Source organism: Mytilus trossulus, chromosome 3 (genome assembly GCF_036588685.1).
Source record: "Mytilus trossulus isolate FHL-02 chromosome 3, PNRI_Mtr1.1.1.hap1, whole genome shotgun sequence".
NCBI lineage: Eukaryota > Metazoa > Mollusca > Bivalvia > Mytilida > Mytilidae > Mytilus > Mytilus trossulus.
In genome coordinates this window covers 17,521,118-17,542,995 of record NC_086375.1, presented here as the reverse complement: position 1 = coordinate 17,542,995, position 21,878 = coordinate 17,521,118, and the positions used below count along the sequence as shown (strand labels likewise).

Sequence of the window (21,878 nt, the reverse complement as noted above, 5' to 3'; positions counted from 1 at the left end):
ACATTACTAAATTTTATCATTGGTATAAGTACATCATTCGTAAATATAGCTCAACATGCAGATTTCTTATACGTTCAGGCTATTCACATCCATTTTTTTATGAAAATATTCTTTATAAAGCACAAAGTTGGCAGTATTCACCTAAGAAACTAACAAAACCTTTAAATAGACTTATTCAGAAGGGATATAGTTACGATACTGTTGTAAGGTCATTAAAGATTGCATATTCTGGCATTAATATTGATTCACTTATAGGGTCTTTGCATCGTAACTAAACACGTTTATTAAAAAAAAACAGTTGTTGGCATGCCACGGGTTATGTTCTTCCCATATATGTTATGAGGGTATGATACTAAACCCCTAACGGGAAGGATTGTACCGGATATTCATATCATGAAATCATAATCTTTTGATCAGTTTAATTTAAGTCTGGAGCTGGCATGCCAGTTAACTGCTAGTAGTCTGTTGTTATATGTGTACGATTGTCATTTTGTTTATTTTCTTTGGTTTCATCTTCTGACATCAAACTCTGACTTCTCTTGAACTGAATTTTCAATTGCGTATTGTTATGCTTTTACTTTTCTACGTTGGCTAGACGTATTGGGGAGGGTTGAGATTTCATAAACATGTTTAACCCCGCCGCATTTTTGCGCCTGTCCAAACTTTGGAGCCTCTGGCCTTTGTTAGTCTTGTATTATTTTAATTTTAGTTTCTTGTGTACAATTTGGAAATTAGTATTGCTTTTATTATCACTGAACTAGTATATATTTGTTAAAGGGAAAGCTGAAGGACGCCTCCGGGTGCGGGAATTTCTCGCCTTCATTGAAGACCTGTTGGAGAATTTCTGCTGTTGTTTTTTTATTTGGTAGGGTTGTTGTCTCTTTGACACATTACTCTTTTCCATTCTCAATTTTATAATCATACGTTAAATTATTTTGTTTCTCAACAAATTTTAAACTGTGAAAAAAGCTGATAAATGCATTTTCATTACAACTTTAAATGTAAATTTCATCTGTGGTCCCAACATATTCCTTTCGTTGTTATCTCCATATTTATTTGTGTAAATACATAAATAATAAATTAGTTGATACTATTTTCTTCTTCTATAATTTAATATCAGCTTTATAATTCATTTGACATACAACTAATAGATAAAGGAAGATGTGGTGTGAGTGTCAATGAGACAACTAAACATATATTTTTATATTATTTTTTTACAAATTTCATCTTTGATTGTGTTTAATAATTCATCATTTAATGTGTTTGTGATAATGATACAAATACACCAATGCATGATGAAGTTGTCGTTTAGATGTTTTAGATATTATATCTTACAGGTTATCGCGCTATTGAAAATAACTTTTTTAGGTCTGAGACTTTTTATTGTAAGAGGGTTATCTCCCTCAACACTGCTTTCTTCTCACCGTAACTCCCCCGTAACTGAAAAAGATAAATACAAAATTATTCCTTACCTCCATTAGTAACTTTGCCTGATTTACACCACAGCAATCCAGTAACATCTTATCTACCATTCCTTATTAAATTATGTAACTCATAAACCGTTACTTTAAAGACCAAAGTTCTTTTCTTTTGGGTCAATGAGCATTTACTTACAAAAAACGTCAATGTCAAAGGTCGAACTTATGTTCAAAATTGACTTTTGTTTGTTTTATGATCTTAGTATTTCCTAACAGGTGTAATACCATTATTGATTACCCCCTATAGGTCTTTGTTGAAGTGGCATTTAAAAAAAAAACATGTACAGTATTCACCTTTATTTCAATCAAAGAAATACTTTGCATGAATAAAGTGTAATCCTTTGCAGTGCTATACAGTGAAAATTTGACTCTTAATTTCATTGCATATAAGACAATAACCGGAAGTAAAAACCCATTTTTACACTGTTATTTACTGGTTACCTGCTTTTATAATTATGTAGCCTTAATTTCAAACATATTTTATAAGACCATCAAGTAAAAAAAGGGTGATGCTTTCAGACACCCAACATACATGTTTATCACTCAGAAAAATTTAAGTGCATTGAAATGCAGGTTTAATTTACTACAACTGTCAAATTCAAAAGAATATTTTTAGACCTACTTTCGGATGTGACATACCATGATTTGGTGGTATTACACCTGGAGAACACCAAAATGTCAAATAAACTTATGATATGTTTTCCTTCCAATTGCAAGTTATTTCAAGCATAACTGCCAAGTTTTGTTTCATTCTGAGCTTTAGTTTCACTGAAAATCAGAATAATGTAAGGCCATATCCTACGGCGATTTCAGTCTAATTTCTTCGAAAAATCCTAATTTCAGTGTATCATTATAAATTGCAGTGTTGACTAATATCTGATCATATACCCATGATCAAGACATTCAAACATTTAAATAGGATACAAAATACAATTTCAAGATGATAAACAATTTTATTGCACCTTTTAGATGTAAAAAAAAGATGTGGTATGATTCCCAATGAGACAACTGTCCACAAAAGACCAAAATGACGCAGACATTAACAACTATAGGTCACCGTACGGACTTCCGCAATGAGCAAAGCCCATACCGCATAGTCAGCTATAAAAGGCCCCGATATGACAATGTAAAACATTTTTTTTTTACTTTGGACAGGCACATACATAAATAATGTGGCGAGGTTAAACATGTTAGATGAATCCCAACTCTCCCCTAACCATGGACATTGGTATAACAGTACACTATAAGAAAAAACTATAAAAATCAGTAACTGAAAAAGATAAATACAAAATTATTCCTTACCTCCATTAGTAACTTTGCCTGATTTACACCACAGCAATCCAGTAACATCTTATCTACCATTCCTTATTAAATTATGTAACTCATAAACCGTTACTTTAAAGACCAAAGTTCTTTTCTTTTGGGTCAATGAGCATTTACTTACAAAAAACGTCAATGTCAAAGGTCGAACTTATGTTCAAAATTGACTTTTGTTTGTTTTATGATCTTAGTATTTCCTAACAGGTGTAATACCATTATTGATTACCCCCTATAGGTCTTTGTTGAAGTGGCATTTAAAAAAAAAACATGTACAGTATTCACCTTTATTTCAATCAAAGAAATACTTTGCATGAATAAAGTGTAATCCTTTGCAGTGCTATACAGTGAAAATTTGACTCTTAATTTCATTGCATATAAGACAATAACCGGAAGTAAAAACCCATTTTTACACTGTTATTTACTGGTTACCTGCTTTTATAATTATGTAGCCTTAATTTCAAACATATTTTATAAGACCATCAAGTAAAAAAAGGGTGATGCTTTCAGACACCCAACATACATGTTTATCACTCAGAAAAATTTAAGTGCATTGAAATGCAAGTTTAATTTACTACAACTGTCAAATTCAAAAGAATATTTTTAGACCTACTTTCGGATGTGACATACCATGATTTGGTGGTATTACACCTGGAGAACACCAAAATGTCAAATAAACTTATGATATGTTTTCCTTCCAATTGCAAGTTATTTCAAGCATAACTGCCAAGTTTTGTTTCATTCTGAGCTTTAGTTTCACTGAAAATCAGAATAATGTAAGGCCATATCCTACGGCGATTTCAGTCTAATTTCTTCGAAAAATCCTAATTTCAGTGTATCATTATAAATTGCAGTGTTGACTAATATCTGATCATATACCCATGATCAAGACATTCAAACATTTAAATAGGATACAAAATACAATTTCAAGATGATAAACAATTTTATTGCACCTTTTAGATGTAAAAAAAAGATGTGGTATGATTCCCAATGAGACAACTGTCCACAAAAGACCAAAATGACGCAGACATTAACAACTATAGGTCACCGTACGGACTTCCGCAATGAGCAAAGCCCATACCGCATAGTCAGCTATAAAAGGCCCCGATATGACAATGTAAAACATTTTTTTTTTACTTTGGACAGGCACATACATAAATAATGTGGCGAGGTTAAACATGTTAGATGAATCCCAACTCTCCCCTAACCATGGACATTGGTATAACAGTACACTATAAGAAAAAACTATAAAAATCAGTTGAAAAAGAGTTCATTTGAAGGTCTGTTTTGGTCCATTTTTCCAACTTTTGTCATCAAAATGATAACTTTTGTCTAAAAAATAAAGCAAATGTGATTATTTCCTCCCAAAATGAAAGAAAAAATGTGTAAAATAAATAATTATAGTGTTTTAGCTGAATGAACTGTCCCTATAAATGTTAACAGTCTCCACGGAAGTTTATATAAGCCCTTATGTGTATCTTAAGTTTTTGGTCTGTTCCCCTAGTGTGACAAATAACGGTTCCCTTTCAGTCAATCATTTATTTTTAGTAATATCAAAGTCATTTTGTTTTCTTATCACTGGTGGTAAGCGGATGGTCGTAACTAAAAGTTACGACCATCCGCAGATGGGAGACAACTCTAGGGATACGTTTTTCTTTCCCGATTTCCGTGCACTAAAAGGTTCATTTGAACCAAACCGCTTGTCTCGTACATACTATTCGGCAGTCCGGTGATATTAAAACCATACTTGATGCATTAAAACATTCCAATTTTTGTAAAATAGTCATTCAAAAATTCAAGCATGATTGTCGTAACTAAAAAAAACAAAAATATTGATGATGGTCGTAACGTAAATTTGTGATGGTCGTAACTCTGTTTTAAATAAAACCGAATAAGGCAAGTCAATAGTTTTAAACGTGTCTTTTATTACATGCTTATTTCTTTTCTTCGTATGAGCTTCCTATTATAAGGAACACCCCTTATCGGGTAATATTTAAATATCAAAATATTAAAAACGGGGAAGAAACAAGGATAAAATATATTACATCAGGGTGAAATCCAGAGGTGGTGCACTATACATTGACAGTGAATTGTAGAAAAAAAATAATAGCATATAAAATATAAAATTATTTACATAAAAATGATAAACCGATCTACAGAAGTCATTTAACTCAAATAATTAGTCAATCATTTTACAAGCAAATAGGTTCTTAGAGTTTTATAACAATGAATATTTGTTACAAAATGTAGTGAACTATATATACAATAACATTAGTTTATAAAAAATTGTCTACTATTTCACTTTTTCATTGTCTATATTTCAGTATCCGTATCTTAATGATAACTGTCAGTCGTCTATTTTTTTTCAGTAGAGATAACCTTTTGTTATGAAGCTTGAAACAGAAGTGTCTTGTAAGCGTTTCCAGTTTAAGAATTAACTCTTCTTTGAATCCAAGTTGTTTCGTATATTTTGTACAGTCCAATACCAGTTGCGTAACTGCTAGTTTATTGTGAAATAGCAGCTCCCATGTTTCAGGAGGAGAGTTTTCAGTCACAAGTTGTTTAATGGGAATGAAGTATTCTTTTCTCTCATTGCATAGAACTGGACACTGTGTAAGAATATGCAGGATATCCTCTATTTCCCTGTGGCATAGCAGGCAGATGGGGTCAATTGTATATTGGCTGAACTTGTGCTTGTCCGCTTGCACCATGTGAGCCTGTCAGCATCCTTACTTTAGAAGAGGCTTTTCGAATTTCTATCAGATTCTGCTCTACTGAGTCCCATACAGGATGAGTTGAGTCTGCATTGCCAAAGATGAGGTTTACAAATTTTAAAGAGGACATTTGTTGAGCTTCCTCTTTGAGTCTGAGGGTCCAGAAGGATGTGATTTCTGTTTTTACTAATTTCTTCGAGGATAGTTTTGATGGAATTGGAATGTTTTTGTCAAAGATATCCGGTAGATCATATTTCGCTAGTAATAATGCAGTTTGAAAGAAGAAGCTGTTGTTGTTGTCAAAGTTCACTGCAATTTGTCTGTTGATGATTTCTTTTATTTTATTGTTGGAGCAGGTTGTAAGAGAATTTAAAATGTCAATTTTCTCTTGTGAATTTCTGCTTCTACGGGGAGAACTCCGAGAAGTAAGTATACTGCAGGTTTTGCTGTTCTCGTGGCAAGAGTTTGTATTGCACGCAGTGTACCAGTATGGAACCTCTCCAAAATCTGAATCTGAGTCTTTGTTAAAGAAAGGATTTCAAGACCATATAGAAGTCTTGGTAGCACATATGTCCTATATATTGTGTAGGAGATTTTAGGGCTTAATCCATTTGTACCATGCAGTCCTGAATTCATAAGGGCATATTTTGTTCTTCGAGCAGATTTTATACGGTCTTCTATATTTACTTCATTTTCTTTTTTGCTTGATATTTTTAGGCCTAAATGAGTAGTTTCGTTTGAGAGTTCGATTGTATTATCTTAAGTTCCAGGTGTTTGTTCTGTGATTCTTTGCAGATCCGTAGCAGATGACTTTCGATTTTGTTGGGTGGATATTGTAATGATGTTGATTTGCATATTATGTTTAACATTATTTATAGTTCTGCTGGATCAGAGCTTATCAGGGCGATGTCATCGGCACAGGTAGGCGCTTCACAGTAAATATCTCCCAGACTGAATCCTGTTGCATTTTTCTCTAATTCTACAAGGAGATCCTCTACAAATATTCTATACAGATGAGTTGATAATATTCCACCCTGTCTAACTCCTTGGAGTATATTAAAGCTGTCACTAAGTTCTCCTTGCCATTTGACTTTGGAAGTAAGGCCAGAGTATAGGTCTTTGATGAAAAACCATAGATCTGGTGTTTATTCCTATCTAGCGTTTTGTCATGGAGTATCAGATGCTGGACTACATCAAAGGCAGATTGGACATCAACAGGAGCCAGATAGAGAGTGTTGTTTTTCCGTTCACATTTGCATTCTGATATAATAAGACTAGCTATTAGTGGACATAACCCTTCTGTAAATCCAAATTGTAGATCAGTGTTAGGAGTAATACTGAGTTTGCCAAGGATACAGAGTTCATGGAGTTTAGATATTACAGGGGTTACAGTGATTCCTCTATAGCTGGAGACTAGGCATTGTATTTTTTCCTTTTTAAGTACTGGAGTTAGAATTCCAGACTTGAATTCAATTGGGACAGTTCTGTTAATGAGTATGTTATTAAATATCTTTGTAAGCGTCGGTGTGACTGTTTCTTTAGCAAGTTTTAGATGTTCTGCACATAGTCCGTACTCATCAGGTGATTTGCCACTGTTTAGATTGTCTATAGCTTTGGAGACGTCATTCTCTTTGTATGGTTCTATTGTTGTTTGTTGGTTATATAGAACTTTTTCCACGAGATGCTGCCTTATTTGGCATAGTTCCAAATATGAGTTATCAAATTTTGATTCTTTTAGTATATTAAGATCTTCATAGTACTTTGCGAATGCCTTTCTCTGTATAGCAGGATTAAATTCCTGCATACTAGTATTTTATATGATGTATATCTGAAGATTTTTTTTCATTTTTTACATACAAAGTAAAATAAAGCAATTTCAATGGGTGTAACGCTAGCAATTCAAAATTTTAAAAAGTTTTCAAATATTAGTTTTGGGGGAATTTTGATTATAGTTTAAAATTCCAAATTTTTCAAATGTCTTGGACCGAACCAGTCAAGAGTTCTAAACGTGTCTTTTGTTATATGAATATATCATATACCATATTATATATTTGTAAAGTTGTTTTCACCAAATAATAAAAAACTAAATAGAGAGAGCCTCAGGGATACCTGTAAAGAAGAAAATTGGAACGAATCGAACGAAACAATACAAAATGAAATGAACAGTCATTTATTCTGAAAACAAAATGTATAAAATTAACAAAGAGACAAATAGTTGAATTAACGTAAGCGGTTCAATTCATTAACAATGTAAATTGTGGAGAATTCATTTTAAAACAAGAAACACAGCTCTGGTTATGATAATTCTTAGTTAGAAATAAAAACACGAAATGTATCAAATAATTGATTTGATTACAAAATAAATGAGATTAAGAAAAGGCATTTTTAACAAGTTGGACATCACATGAAATAACAGTATCCTGTTTTTTTTTCATTCTTTGGAATTCGCATCTATTGAAAACATAAACTTTTTAAGGATGTACCTACTAGTTGATTTTTTAAAATCTCCAATTTAAGAATGATACATTAAGTCGAAAGAGCATTAATAAGGAGTCAAAATAAGCTGAAAATATTGATAGGTTATGAAGGTCGTTATCGAGACTAGAGCATACCCGCGAATTCGCAGGTCCGTACCTGAGTTAAAGAACATACGCTTTATGTTTAGCCTGGATGCTTAGACGTCATATTGTTGTTTTGTGAAATCAGGCTGATAATCAGGTGCACAGTAATATCCAATGACGAAGTCCATGCGTAGATTGTAGCCATTCATACAATGTAAACCTATAACTTACACATGATTTTCAACCTGCATACCGGGATTTGTATGTAATAGTTGCCGCAGTACATTTAGTTTGACCTAAGTCCTTGTAACATTATCCTGGCTACAAGCTTAAGCCTGGCTTCAAACTAGTATTTTATTTTACTCTTAAATTCAGTGCATGTAGCAATGTAAAATATATATCAACAATATTCCTACTTTCGAGGTTAACACAATGTTCATTGCTTCACCATGGATTCAGTTTTTATTCCGTACCAATACTTAGAACTAATATCAATGATATACAGCAATATAAAATCGTTATGTAATCGATAAAAAATAACACGTAATAAAATCCTAGGTTGAGTTCAAAATCGTAGCAGCGACATAGCGGCTATCTATATCTATGTAATAACTAGTCTATAGCTACATGTTCAACAGTCAAAATCTACGTAGCACTACCGTAACGTAGCAGCTATACGATATTGAACTCAACCCTGACTCAGAAGTGCATTTGTGGATTCTATTTCCTCATGAACGACCAGAAGACGAATATTTGAAGGCCAATAGTTTATAAGACAATAACAATTTAAAGCCAAGGAGTAAACAAACACTCAAAGACTCAAAGACTTAGAAGAACTGCAATAGATGAAAAATATATTAATTCTAAACCCTAACATACTTTTTGGCTTAATGCGAGTTGATAATTTTTCACTGTTGCTCCTAAATGATGAGCGTTTGAAATCCATCAGAAATGTGAATGTTTAATAATTCTCTAGCTTAATTTCTGCATATCATTACCAGAATAACAAATAATATTGTATGTAGCAAATCATATATTACATCTTAGTCTATTACCTTAAAGTTTACAATTAAAATACATTATAAAAGTTTGTCTAAATACTCGAGTTACGGTCATCTTTCAAAGTTACGACCATCTTGAGTCGGTTACGACCATCATTCAAAATACTATAGTTGAAGTTACGACCATCACACATTTAAAGTAACGACCATCATGCTTGAATTTATGAATGACTATTTTACAAAAATTGGAATGTTTTAATGCATCAAATTTGGTTTTAATATCACCGGACTGCCGAATAGTATGTACGAGACAAGCGGTTTAGTTCAAATGAACCTTTTAGTGCACGAAAATTGGAAAAGAAAAACTTATCCCTAGAGTTGTCTCCCATCTCCGGATGGTCGTAACTTTAAGCTACGACTATCCGCTTACCACCAGTGCTTATAACAGTATATTTCTAATGGATGTATACAAAAAGTCCGACTTTCTTTTATTTTATATTAGAAAATGGGGAGAAAGAGTAATAAAAAATACCTCAAAATGGTTTTGAAAAGGGTTATCTCCCTTGGAATGATGGTAAAAAAAAATTAATTTGGTAAGAATATACACTTTCATTATGCGAGACTGGATTCTGATGTGTATAAATCCAGGGCAAATTAGTGTTAAGATGATATTTTGTAGGTGCAAAATGCAGACGGCACAGTGGCAATTTGTAAAATTTTGCAGCCAGTTTTTTTTTTGAAAGATGACATTAGTTGATACATACCTCTATGCTAAAGTGTAATCTGCAGATCAATTCACATATAAGATTTTTTTCAACAGAATGCTCTTCAGTACATGGTTAACACTGAAATGAAAAATCACATGTTGTATAAACAAAACTGTAAGGGTGATTTAAGATTTGACACAAAGGCTTAAGTAAAATGGGGATTAGCATGGCAAGAAAGGTCTCAATGTAATATATGTGGATTCAAAAGTGTATTTCATAAATTATGTGAGAAGAAATAAGACTTCTCTTTAAAACCATTATTGTTTTACCATTTACATTAAACAGTCTGTGTAGGGTTTGTGTTTTTGACACCTTGTTGGGTGTGTACCACGACAAACTGGGCGGTCTTGGTTGATATGAGGTGGCTCGAAAGACAAGTGATCAGGGTTGATGCATCTCTTCTGATGACACAGATGAGACACATCAACTTCGAAATCCTCGGAAAGGTCAAACTTCTCAGTGTGCAACATGTATGCAAATCTGTGCCATACAATGTTCTTATTTTCTGTCCCAAGGAAACCTAACACTATAAACTGAATACAGCTTCGTCTATCCACCCATTTGACTTAGCAAACACCCGTAAACCCCCATTTAAAGGCAATTTTCCCTCAAACATTCTTTCTGTGTCTCAATCCATTCCGAATAGTCCATGTTTACAACGTATTCACTAGTTTAGAAATATTTTTTAAAAATTAAAGTACAATAAGGTCACGAGTGCACGTGTAGAAAAATTTAAGTGTATTGAAATGCAGGGTTAACTGTCAAATATAAGGGAATATTTTTTTAGACCTACTTTCGTATACAACTGGATGTAACGTATCATGATTTGATGGTATTACTCCTAAAAAAAATGTTTTTATTTACAAATCATATTCTGTATCATTGGCGTTGTTTTAACTTTTTTGGATTCGAGCGTCACTGGTTAATCTTTTGTAAACGAAACACTCGTCTGGCGTAAATACAAACTTTAATCTACCTATGATGAGTTTAATTACCAGGAAGATAAAAATACTTATCCAAACTTTTGTTCAAGAATACATAAAATGATATTATGAAAAATAACTCTAAGTCAGGAATATGACAGTTGTTGTCAATTCGTTTGATGTGCTTGAGCTTTTGATTTTACCATTTGATTAGGAACTTTCCGTTTTCAATTTTCCTTGGAGTTCAGTATTTTTGTGATTTCACTTTTTACTAACGTCACTAAAAGAGTATACACGATTGAATAGACATAAAACCTTTGTACAATTGTATTTCAAGAAATGTGTACATACATATATATCAACAGCTGACTACTTACCTGGGTAATCAGTGGAATAATACAGAATGGGTCAAGAAAAAATTGGACTCTTGAAGCAACAATGGCACCAGCATCTTATCTTGAAAAATAATATTAGAATCGGTGTGAAGTCAGGTTCAAATGAAATCGGACGCGACATTTTGTTAAATCGGAAGTAATTTTTAGTAAACCTTATCTTTATCAAAAGCATATAGAAATTAAAAACAAATTCTTCAGAGAACAATTGAAGGTCTTTTCACCTCGATAATTAGAATGAAATTTAGAAAAAGATGTTAGAAAGGGTCAATCCTTGTTGATGTTATTTGGTACTTCAACTGATATAGAAAAATAAGATTAATAGGTATATGCAGAAGAATTAATTGTTTTATAATGAACAAAAACAAATTTAAAGCAAAGGTCAAAATCTAGAACGTCAAGTTGACCTTTGACCTTGACCTCAATTTCAAGGTCATAGGTCAGTGATCTCAAATCAAAAGACCCCAGGTCAATCACTTGTATGGTTGTAGAGAAATGTCGATTTCAAATACAAAAGGGGAGAAAACTCCTAAAAGGGTTGACCAAAACACTTCGACTTAAATGGGTTGAAGTTGCCCCTTGTTGTAAACAGTAATTTGGCAAACACATCGTACCATTAACTGTTACAGTTTCTTTTGAATAAAGATAACAAGCAAAATTCAAATTTTTTAACATGACCTTGACCTTTGACCTTGACCTCATTTCCCTTTCCCTTTAAATGGACCAAGGACTTCATATCAAAAGACTGCAGGCCTTTACAACTTATACTGTATGAATTAACCCAACATATCGTTTATTTGAAATTTTCAAAGGGAAATAACTCCCATAAGATGTCTTTTGATCACCTCAGTCAAAGTAAAACAAATCATTCTTAAGAGTAGACGAACAATTTGGTGAAAACAGTTTGTAAAAATCTTATACGGTTTTAGAGATATAGCGATAACAAGAAAAAGGGGACGCGGGGAGATAACTCCTATAAGAATAAGTGTTCGGTCACACATGGTGAGTTTTGAAACCTCCATCACTGAACAACATAGTTGGCCAAACATCCATTCGATATGTTGTAAAACAAAAAAAGCATCTCAGACGGCAGAAGAAAAAAAAATAATAATCAGAAGAAAAACAAAAGGTCTTTCCACGAAAAGTGGAACGACCTAATAAAATTGAGAATAGAAATGGGGAATGTGTCAAAGAGACAACAACCCGACCGTAGAAAAAAACTACAGCAGAAGGTCACCAACAGGTTTTCAATGTAGCTAGAAATTCCCGCCATTCAAAACATGTGCATTTGGGTTGGAAAGACATTTAATTGTTCTTTGCAGAACAGAAGAACAATTCGTTTTTGAATTATTTTCTGTTTATAGCAAGTTAAATAACATGGGTATTATAAGCAGGAAATCTGAACGGTTAATTAGATAGCGTCTAGAGTAAAATTTGCACTAAATGCGGATACGTTTTACATGTTTTTAAATTTTATCTTTTTTGAACTTTTTTTATATATATATGTTTTATCAATGGTATAAATCAAATTATAAATTATGATAATTTAAGTCATATTGTACAAACTAGTTTGACAACCAATGCTCCCTCAAATCAATATACTTTTTATGAGAATTTTCATTGAAGACTATTAAGATTACGGTGTATAGCGGGAATCATATATATAAGTTATCCTACAAATGAGTGATATTCTTTTGTTTAATTCTTTTTTTTATAATTTAAGAACCAAGATCAGTACTGTTCACAACTCAGAGGCTGTTGAAAAAAAGTAAATATGGTATAAGCAGTCGGAAACACACTGATAATTTGAACAAAACGATTGCAGGTTCTAACTCGGGTATTGTCTTCTTTTATTTTTCTATCCTTTGTTTCGCCATGATACCTTTTTAGGGTACAAAAATGAACTAATTTAAAGTTTAATTTATTTTGTACATTATATACTAATCATAAATGTTGTGTGATTGAAGTTATAGTAGAGGTAAATGGGAGAGGGTAGAAAGATACCAGAGGGAGAGTCAAACTCATAGATATAAAATAAACTGACAACACCATGTTTATAAATTAAAAGACAAACAGACAAATACTAGTACATAAGACACAACTTAGAAAACTAAAGACTAAGCAGCACGAACCCCACCAAAAACTTGCGGCAATCTCAGGTGCTCCATAAGAGTAAGTTAATCCCCCCTTCACTTACTTTACAAAAATATTGCATTTCTGTCTATTTTAAATCCCGTTGAGGCTTCTATCACAGAGAAAAAGGATTTTCAAATATATAGATTTTAAGCGCGCAACGTCCATTAAGCTACATTTGAATGAAAAAGGGCTGTATAATATCATTGCAATTAGTTATGGAAGAATTGAGAGTACGGGATATTGTTAAAGTTCGGGGGAAATTAGTGCATGGAATATTATCTAAATCAGTTTAGGAAGAATAAGTGTATGGGACATTATTACAAACAATGTGTAAGCAATGAGGACATTGGCTATTCTAACAATAAATTTTTGGAGAAATGATTTTATACGATATGATTACAATAAATTTTGGGATAAATAAGCATTACAGGATTTAAGTCCAATAAGTTATAAAAGAAATAAATATATGAGATATAATATTATTTAAATCAGTTTTGTTAAAAAAGAAAATGGATATTATGACAATCAAGTTTTGGCAGAAATGAGTAAATGGTATTTTATTACAGCCGTAAGTTTTATTCATTGCCTTTGAATTGACATAACGGTATTGTATTGTATCAATTTTACATTTGATGGTCGAAATTTTAGTTATCAGTTCTTTCAAAAGTGATTCCTTTTTAAATTCTTTTATTCATCACCCACACCTCCAGACTTCCGAATGGTCGTCTTATACAGAATCTGGCTTCGTTTGATAAAGTAAACCATAATCTTCTTATATTTCTATTACAGCTATATATAAACAAAAAGGAAGATTTCTTCAACAAGGAGTGACAGAACGGTGTTCAAAAATAAAATATAGATATAACGGGAAGATTCCAAATAGAATATTCACCAATAGTCTGCTTCCACTTAAAAAGTACAACGTTACATTCTGTAGAGTAACGAAATGTGCATCGACGTTTTGGACAAGACTACTAGTGTGTTTAGAGAGAGGTTTATGGAAACCACCTTATGTGTTCAAACCAAATGATGCCAGTGTAAAATTAAGAGATACTTTTAATAGGTTTCCTATTCGAAAGATATATAAAAGGGTGAAGGATACTAAAAATATCATGTTTAGTAGAAATCCTTATTCAAGAATATTTTCGTTTTACGTAGATAAACTCTTTTCTCCTAATCCATATTACTGGAATAATCTCGGAGTTGAAATTACCAAACGAAGCAGAGGAAAAGCAACATGTGGACATGATGTCACATTCAACGAGTTAGTTGATTACATTATTTACACTCCATCCACCGTGAGAGAATTCCATACTATACCAATCAACGATATTTGTCGGCCATGTATTATTCCTTATGATTTCATTGGCAAGATGGAAAATTTTGAAAATGATGTTTCCAATATATTGAAAGAAATAGGTGTGGAATCTTATCCATACTTTTCGGAAAATTTTAGGAAAGAATACACAGCAGATTCTATTTATGATATTGCACACGCCTATATTTCATTTCGACAAAATGCAGATAAATGCATAGATCGTCAAACTGGATTAAAACGTGTTTGGCGGATTTTACAAATAAGAGGAATCATTTCAGAATCATTACAAATGCCTTTCTCTTCAAACGAATCACAGACTTTTACGCTTTCCACATTAGTTAATACTATTTTGAAAGCACGTGATGACTCTTTAATTGAAGATTTAAGGTATCAAAAGGCAACATTTTTCAAAGAGGCATACGCAAGCGTTCCTTTAGCTAAAATGATGACGCTACAAAAAGTGTATAAAGAGGATTTTCAAATATTCAACTATGAATCATTCCCTAAAAGTTTGTTTACAGTAAAAAGAAACACTACAGAAGAAATGTTTATTGTTTAAAACACATTTGTCCTAGAGAAGACTTTAATAGATGATATTGTTCATGTAATGAAAATATATTTCAAACGCAATCGTTATTTGCTAATAAAATTAATAAACGAAATCAATCATAAAAAAATGAACCTTTATAACATACTGTTCTTGTATAACTCTTTGTAAATGATTAAGTAACCTTTACTGAATAGTTCTTTTTTAAGGTAACATCCTTTTAACGTGACTTAGTACTTATACATTCCGTCATTTTGTTATTGTGCTATAGTAATTTTGTTGTTGTCTTGTCTTTCAAGTTTTCTAATGGCCTTAGTCTATATGCCATTATGTTTTTATAAGTTGACATAAGTGTTTGTTGTTATAGTGATTAAGAATATAACACAATGTTGACTGTTGGCCAAGGGAAAATGATAAATACAAAATAACAACTTGCTACTTTGACTGCATTTTTCCCCATTCGTCCTTACCGTGGACAGTGATGTATCATAAGAATGGACTATGCAAACTAGTTGAAAAAGGCTTAACATTATATCGATACAAATAGAAATAAATCTAACTTTACATCTATGTTTGACTAAAACATACCAAAACACATATCCAAACCATGACAAATGCCGTTTAAATGGGGGGAGGGGGAATCCAGAAACAATCATCCCATCAGGTTAACTGCAGTCTCATCATGAATTTAATTACAATTGACAGTATCAATAATAACTTTCAAAAACATAAAACAACAAATACAATAAAAACATTCATTTCGTCACTGATGAATTATAGACGAAACGCGCGTCTGGCGTATTAAATTATAACACTGGTACCTTAGATAATCATTTCCACCCCCTAGATCGATGCCACTGCTGGTGGACGTTTAGTGCCCGCGGGTATCACCAGCCCAGTAGTCAGCACTTCGGTGTTGACATGAGTATCAATTATATGGTCCTTTTTGTTAATTTTGCAGAAGAATGAATTATTCGAAATATTAAGGATTACCAAAGACATAGATAACCTTAGCCGTATTTAGCACAACTTTTTGGAATGTTGGATCATCAATGCTCTTCACTTTGGTAATATTTTGACTTTCTAACGTTTTCGATCTGAGCTTCAATGATGAGTCTTATGTAGACGAAACGTGCGTCTGGCGTATTAGATTATAAGCCTGTTAACTTTGATAAGCATAATTAGGTTAATAAAAGGAATTCCCATAAGCAACCATACCACATCTTATATATCAACAATAGTCTTATTAGGGATTTTTATGTATAAATAAATTTATCATATTTTATAAAATCGGGATAATCATCAGGAATAACATTATCATAGTATCTACTTAAGTGTCAACTTCTCTTTAAATTTCTAAAGTTTTCATGAAAGAAGATTCGAGTTTAATTTAGCAATATATAGTTTCGCCATGATGTACATAATATTGCCAATCTAAAAAGAAAATGATTAAAGGGAAACTCCGCAAAAAATTCAAAAATTGATATTATGTCCATTCTGTATAGAAATGCTTAAATTCATAGATATTAAATAAAAGTTTTATCTGCTAGACAAGATATCACCATGCCGCCATTTTGACCATCTCCTCCGTTCTTAACGACGACATGTCTATGAACCACAAAGGACCAATACCAAAGTAACTAATGTAGTCGTAATTGCGTGTCGATATCGATATACGGTTGTTTTATCCGACTAACTAACTTGATACAGAAAAAGTTTTTTTTTAAGTAACCAAGGTCTGTCGTTTGCATCTGGTGCAAGAAAATTGGTACCGTTTATTTTATTACTACCACTGGGTCGATGCCTCTGCTGTTGGACTATTAGTCCCCGAGGGTATCACCAGCCCAGTAGCCAGTACTTCGGTACTGGCATGAAAATACGGATTTTTTGTGTTATTAAAATTTGCTGTTACAAAATATTAGAAATTATTATAAATTATGGAATGTATCTCCCTCATGCAAAGCTCTGATTCCTTTCACGAATTTGGCTATACTTTTTGGACCTTTTGGATTATAGCTCTTCATCTTTTATATTAGCTTTGGATTTCAAATATTTTGGTCGCGAGCATCACTGCAGAGACATGTATTGTCGAAATGCGCATCTGGTGCAAGAAAATTGGTACCGTTAATTTTATTACTACCACTGGGTCGATGCCTCTGCTGGTGGACTATTAGTCCCCGAGGGTATCACCAGCCCAGTAGCCAGTACTTCGGTACTGGCATGAAAATACGGATTTTTTGTGTTATTAAAATTTGCTGTTACAAAATATTAGAAATTATTATAAATTAAGGAATGTGTCTCCCTCATGCAAAGCTCCGATTCCTTTCACGAATTTGGCTATACTTTTTGGACCTTTTGGATTATAGCTCTTCATCTTTTATATTAGCTTTGGATTTCAAATATTTTGGTCACGAGCATCACTGAAGAGACATGTTTTGTCGAAATGCGCATCTGGTGCAAGAAAATTGGTACCGTTAATTTTATTGTAACTTCTTAATGGGAGTTGGTTAAAATGTCATAGTTCAAAGTCATAAATGGTCATAAATAAGTGTTCCGTGAAAATTGTTTTCTAAAATCTAATTTGTTCACAATTTTAATATGTAATAAACTTATTTAGATAAATTCGGACCTTCCCTTGTCTGATCACCAGCATGGCTAAAGGTATTACTCCCAAAGGTACTGTGAGGTGACACGTCCAGGTATTCAAGCGATTTCATATCGAACTTGCAAGCCGTTCATGCATCGTTTCACTTCTAAGGGTATTGATCAGTGTACACGACCGATAACTTTAAACTTTCCATTTTGAACTATCAGGTGTATAATATACATCTATGTCTTGCGTGTCCGATAGTGACACACTAGTCATTACTTAAACTCAAACGTCTGTTTATAAATAACATTTCTGGTGTAAAGAATATTAGTTATACTAATCTTTAAAAAAAAAGATTTGATAAAATAAAAATCTGTTTACACATTTTTCCAAGGGTAAATTTTGGAAAATGTAAGTACTCGTAGTCAAAAGTGAAGGACAGTTTGAAACATACAAGAAACATTGATTTAACAAAAATATACGCACTTGTCGACCATTTGTTTATACGCCAGGATAGAAAGTTACGGAACTATATATATAGTTGCAATTTAAAATTATATACCTTTTTACATTGAACATAAGTAAGAAACATGCATTCTGTTTAATTTAGATTAAAAGTTTTGAAAATAGACTAGTCCTTGTATGACAACAGGGTTTTATCATGGAAATGTCGATGGACTAGTGTATACCAAAAGAATAAGAAGCTAGAGAACCAATATGAATTAAATACAGGTCGATATTTCACTTGCTTTGGTTCTTCGAAGTTGTGGACATAGTAAAATCACAGATTTCTATTCCAATAAGATTGTTCTAAAACAAAGGAAAGAATTCGTCATCACAATTGTTGGGTATAATGTATATAATGTGAACATGGTTCTTAAAGTACTTTATGCCAAATTCAGTCCTGTTCCGACATGCATGTTATATTGACATACACTAATTCTCCTCAACGGATGTGAATATTTTGCTGGAAAACTATTGAGTATCAAAGTATTAAATTAATTTTGGGATTTATTTTCTTTCTTGGAATTCAATAACAGAAAAAAGAATAGACTGCTTGTCCGCTAAATAGGGGTATTCTTGCCAGATAAATAGTATTATAAAATAGGGAAATATGACATTAAATTGGTTTTGTCTTTTTTTTTCTATACATCGTTAAAAAGATGTGTGTCTTAGATGAACGACGCAAGAACCCTGTAATACTAGTACGAGAGTATAGCCTGTGAACATTCCATCTCAATATGGTTGCATTTGAAATCTTTTCACACAGATTTACAATTCATGGTCCGATATGCATGTAATACTTGCCTATATAGTTTTTCTTTCATCAACATTTTATTCTTTGATATTGCTGTAAATATCGATGGTTCACACCCACCCAAAATGGGAGTAATTTCCCTTCAGTGCTTCTCCGTGTTATACATTTGTGAAACATATAGCCGAAATTTCTGTATTGAAGTGAATAAACATCTCACAAACAGGATTTTTAAATAAAGATTTTGAGTGATCACCTTCCAAACCAATATAAACGTATGACAAGATATAACCATGCAGGAATTTAGTTTTCGTCAAACGGAAGAATTCATCACTCTCATAATAGTTATCAAAGGTACCAGGATTATAATTTAGTACGCCGACGCGCGTTTCGTCTACATAAGACTCATCAGTGTCGCTCAAATCAAAATATTTATAAAGCCAAATAAGTACAAAGTTGAAGCATGTAGTTTTAAAATATCAAGAACCAGCAGTCGAAGTCGATAGTCCGTTTAATAACTGTTCAGAGTCAGACATGTCACTTGTTTATTCTTGGAGGCCCTCATATTCCCCATCCGACGATTGTGTTAACTATACATGCTGGTATCGTGATTCTGTCTTTTATGTGTACTAGTGATTGTATGTCCTTTCCTTTCCCAACAAACAAAATAAAGAAACTCTACTAGTCTGCCTTCTCTGGAGCTCATCCTCAATGGCGCTTATACGTCAGGAAACTTACATGTATACTATTAAAGATTGTTTCAAGAACAACGATGTAGGGACGAACTATTCTAAATTCGGCAATATCAGTTATGCATGACTATAATATAAGTTGTATTACAACTACTGTATTACTTATTTGGATTAATGACGGCTATCATGTTCAACATTGCACAAATATTATCATTATTTTTTTTTTAGAAATCCTCACACAAAATAATGCATAAGCTTAGATTTATTATATTGTATGTATATCCATTAATGAAATAAACGATAGTTGGTATTCTTTTTACAAATAAACCGTATAAATGATTGTCCAATGAATTCAATTATGTAAGAATAAAATTTTAAAAAGAAACTTTTAAAAATCGTGCATGTTGGGTGTTGTGGTTTCTTTTTCATTTTTTTTTTTAAATTGCGATAGTTTTACGCTTGTTGGCATTTAAACACTTCCAGATTCGAATATAAGTTAAGGAAATTTCGGTAAAGTATATCAAACAGATGTGCAATGGTATATCTTTATCAAATTGGGAAATATTACATTTATTTTTTTTTTTTTTATTAAAGATTAAAAGTACTATTTTTTACTTCATATTTGAATCTTTACGCTAATTGCACCTTCATTCTAATTTTATACACTTTCGAAATTACGAATCTGAATTTTATTTTCAATTAATTTACACAATTTAATTATTGTATCTTTATTCTCATCGTATATTTAGTCTTAGTGTATTAAATACGGCATACTCTTTCTGATCCTTTCTGTTTATACTTTCCAAATAACAACATTCATACCAGCTGTGTACGCTTGAATTCACACCTAAATTGCTACAAGGTAAACGAATTAACCTCAAGCCGAGACATATACAGTAAAATTGAGAATGGAAATGGGGAATGTGTCAAAGAGACAACAACCCGACCAAATAAATAACAACAGCAGAAGGTCACCAACAGGTCTTCAATGTAGCGAGAAATTCCCGCACCCGGAGGCGTCCTTCAGCTGGCCCCTAAACAAATATATACTAGTTCAGTGATAATGAACGCAATACTAATTTCCAAATTGTACACAAGAAACTAATATAAAAAAAATACAAGACTAACAAAGGCCAGAGGCTCCTGACTTGGGACAGGCGCAAAAATGCGGCGGGGTTAAACATGTTTGTGAGATCTCAACCCTCCCTCTATACCTCTAACCAATGTAGAAAAATAAACGCATAACAATACGCACATTAAAATTCAGTTCAAGAGAAGTCCGAGTCTGATGTCAAAAGATGTAACCAAAGAAATTAAAAAAAATGACAATAATACATAAATAACAACAGACTACTAGCAGTTAACTGACATGCCAGCTCCAGACTTCTATTAAACTGACTGAAAGATTATGATTTCATCATATGAACATCAGGCACAATCCTTCCCGTTAGGGGTTTAGTATCATACCATCATAGCATATATGAGAAGAACATAACCCGTGTCATGCCAACAACTGTTTTTAGAATAAATGTCTTTAGTTCCGACGCAAAGACCTTATCAGTGACTCAATATTAACGCCAAAATATGACCTTTACAAATTAAAACACAAAAGTTGCATTAAAATGATTACCAAAATAATAACGGAAAATGGAACGGAAATATTTTCAGTTCAATTTCAGTAAAAGTTATCAATAGATATTTCATGAAAAAATCTCAATAATAATTAATGAAATTTATTCAAAACTATTTACTAGAGATAATTTTATATATGAAGTTTAATTCAATCAATACAAAACGGTAAACTCATATTCATTTTCGTTCATTCTTATTTTGTGATTAATAACTACGACCATTCGTCAGCTGTGCGCTTTTAATTACGCAAATTGTCGATAAGCTATAAGAGTTAAACAGATTTCATTTTTTCCCAGAATTCAACACATCGGGCTAAAACGTCACAACCCACTCGAGAAGTTCAACCAAAAAAGTTACAAATACTTGATTTTCTCCATTATTAGAAGGAATATAAATTTAAAACTTTGCAAATGAGGTTTTTATGTTAAGATGACCATAATTAGATGATAAGTAAAAAATCTCGGAAATTCCCTTTGATGATGTTTTCGCATATCGAGGAACAACACTTCATATATTTTTGACCGATTATTAATATTGTAATTAATAGATGCATCT

General features: G+C 32.4%; 1 protein-coding gene across 1 annotated transcript; it reads left to right on the top strand.

Moving 5' to 3' along the window:
- Positions 1-12,530: 12,530 nt before the first annotated feature.
- On the top strand, positions 12,531-15,166 carry LOC134710513 (carbohydrate sulfotransferase 11-like). Its single transcript, XM_063570884.1, has 2 exons — positions 12,531-12,534; positions 14,079-15,166. Exons 1-2 carry the CDS (start codon positions 12,531-12,533, stop codon positions 15,164-15,166), a joined length of 1,092 nt encoding a protein of 363 aa, XP_063426954.1.
- Positions 15,167-21,878: the final 6,712 nt, after the last annotated feature.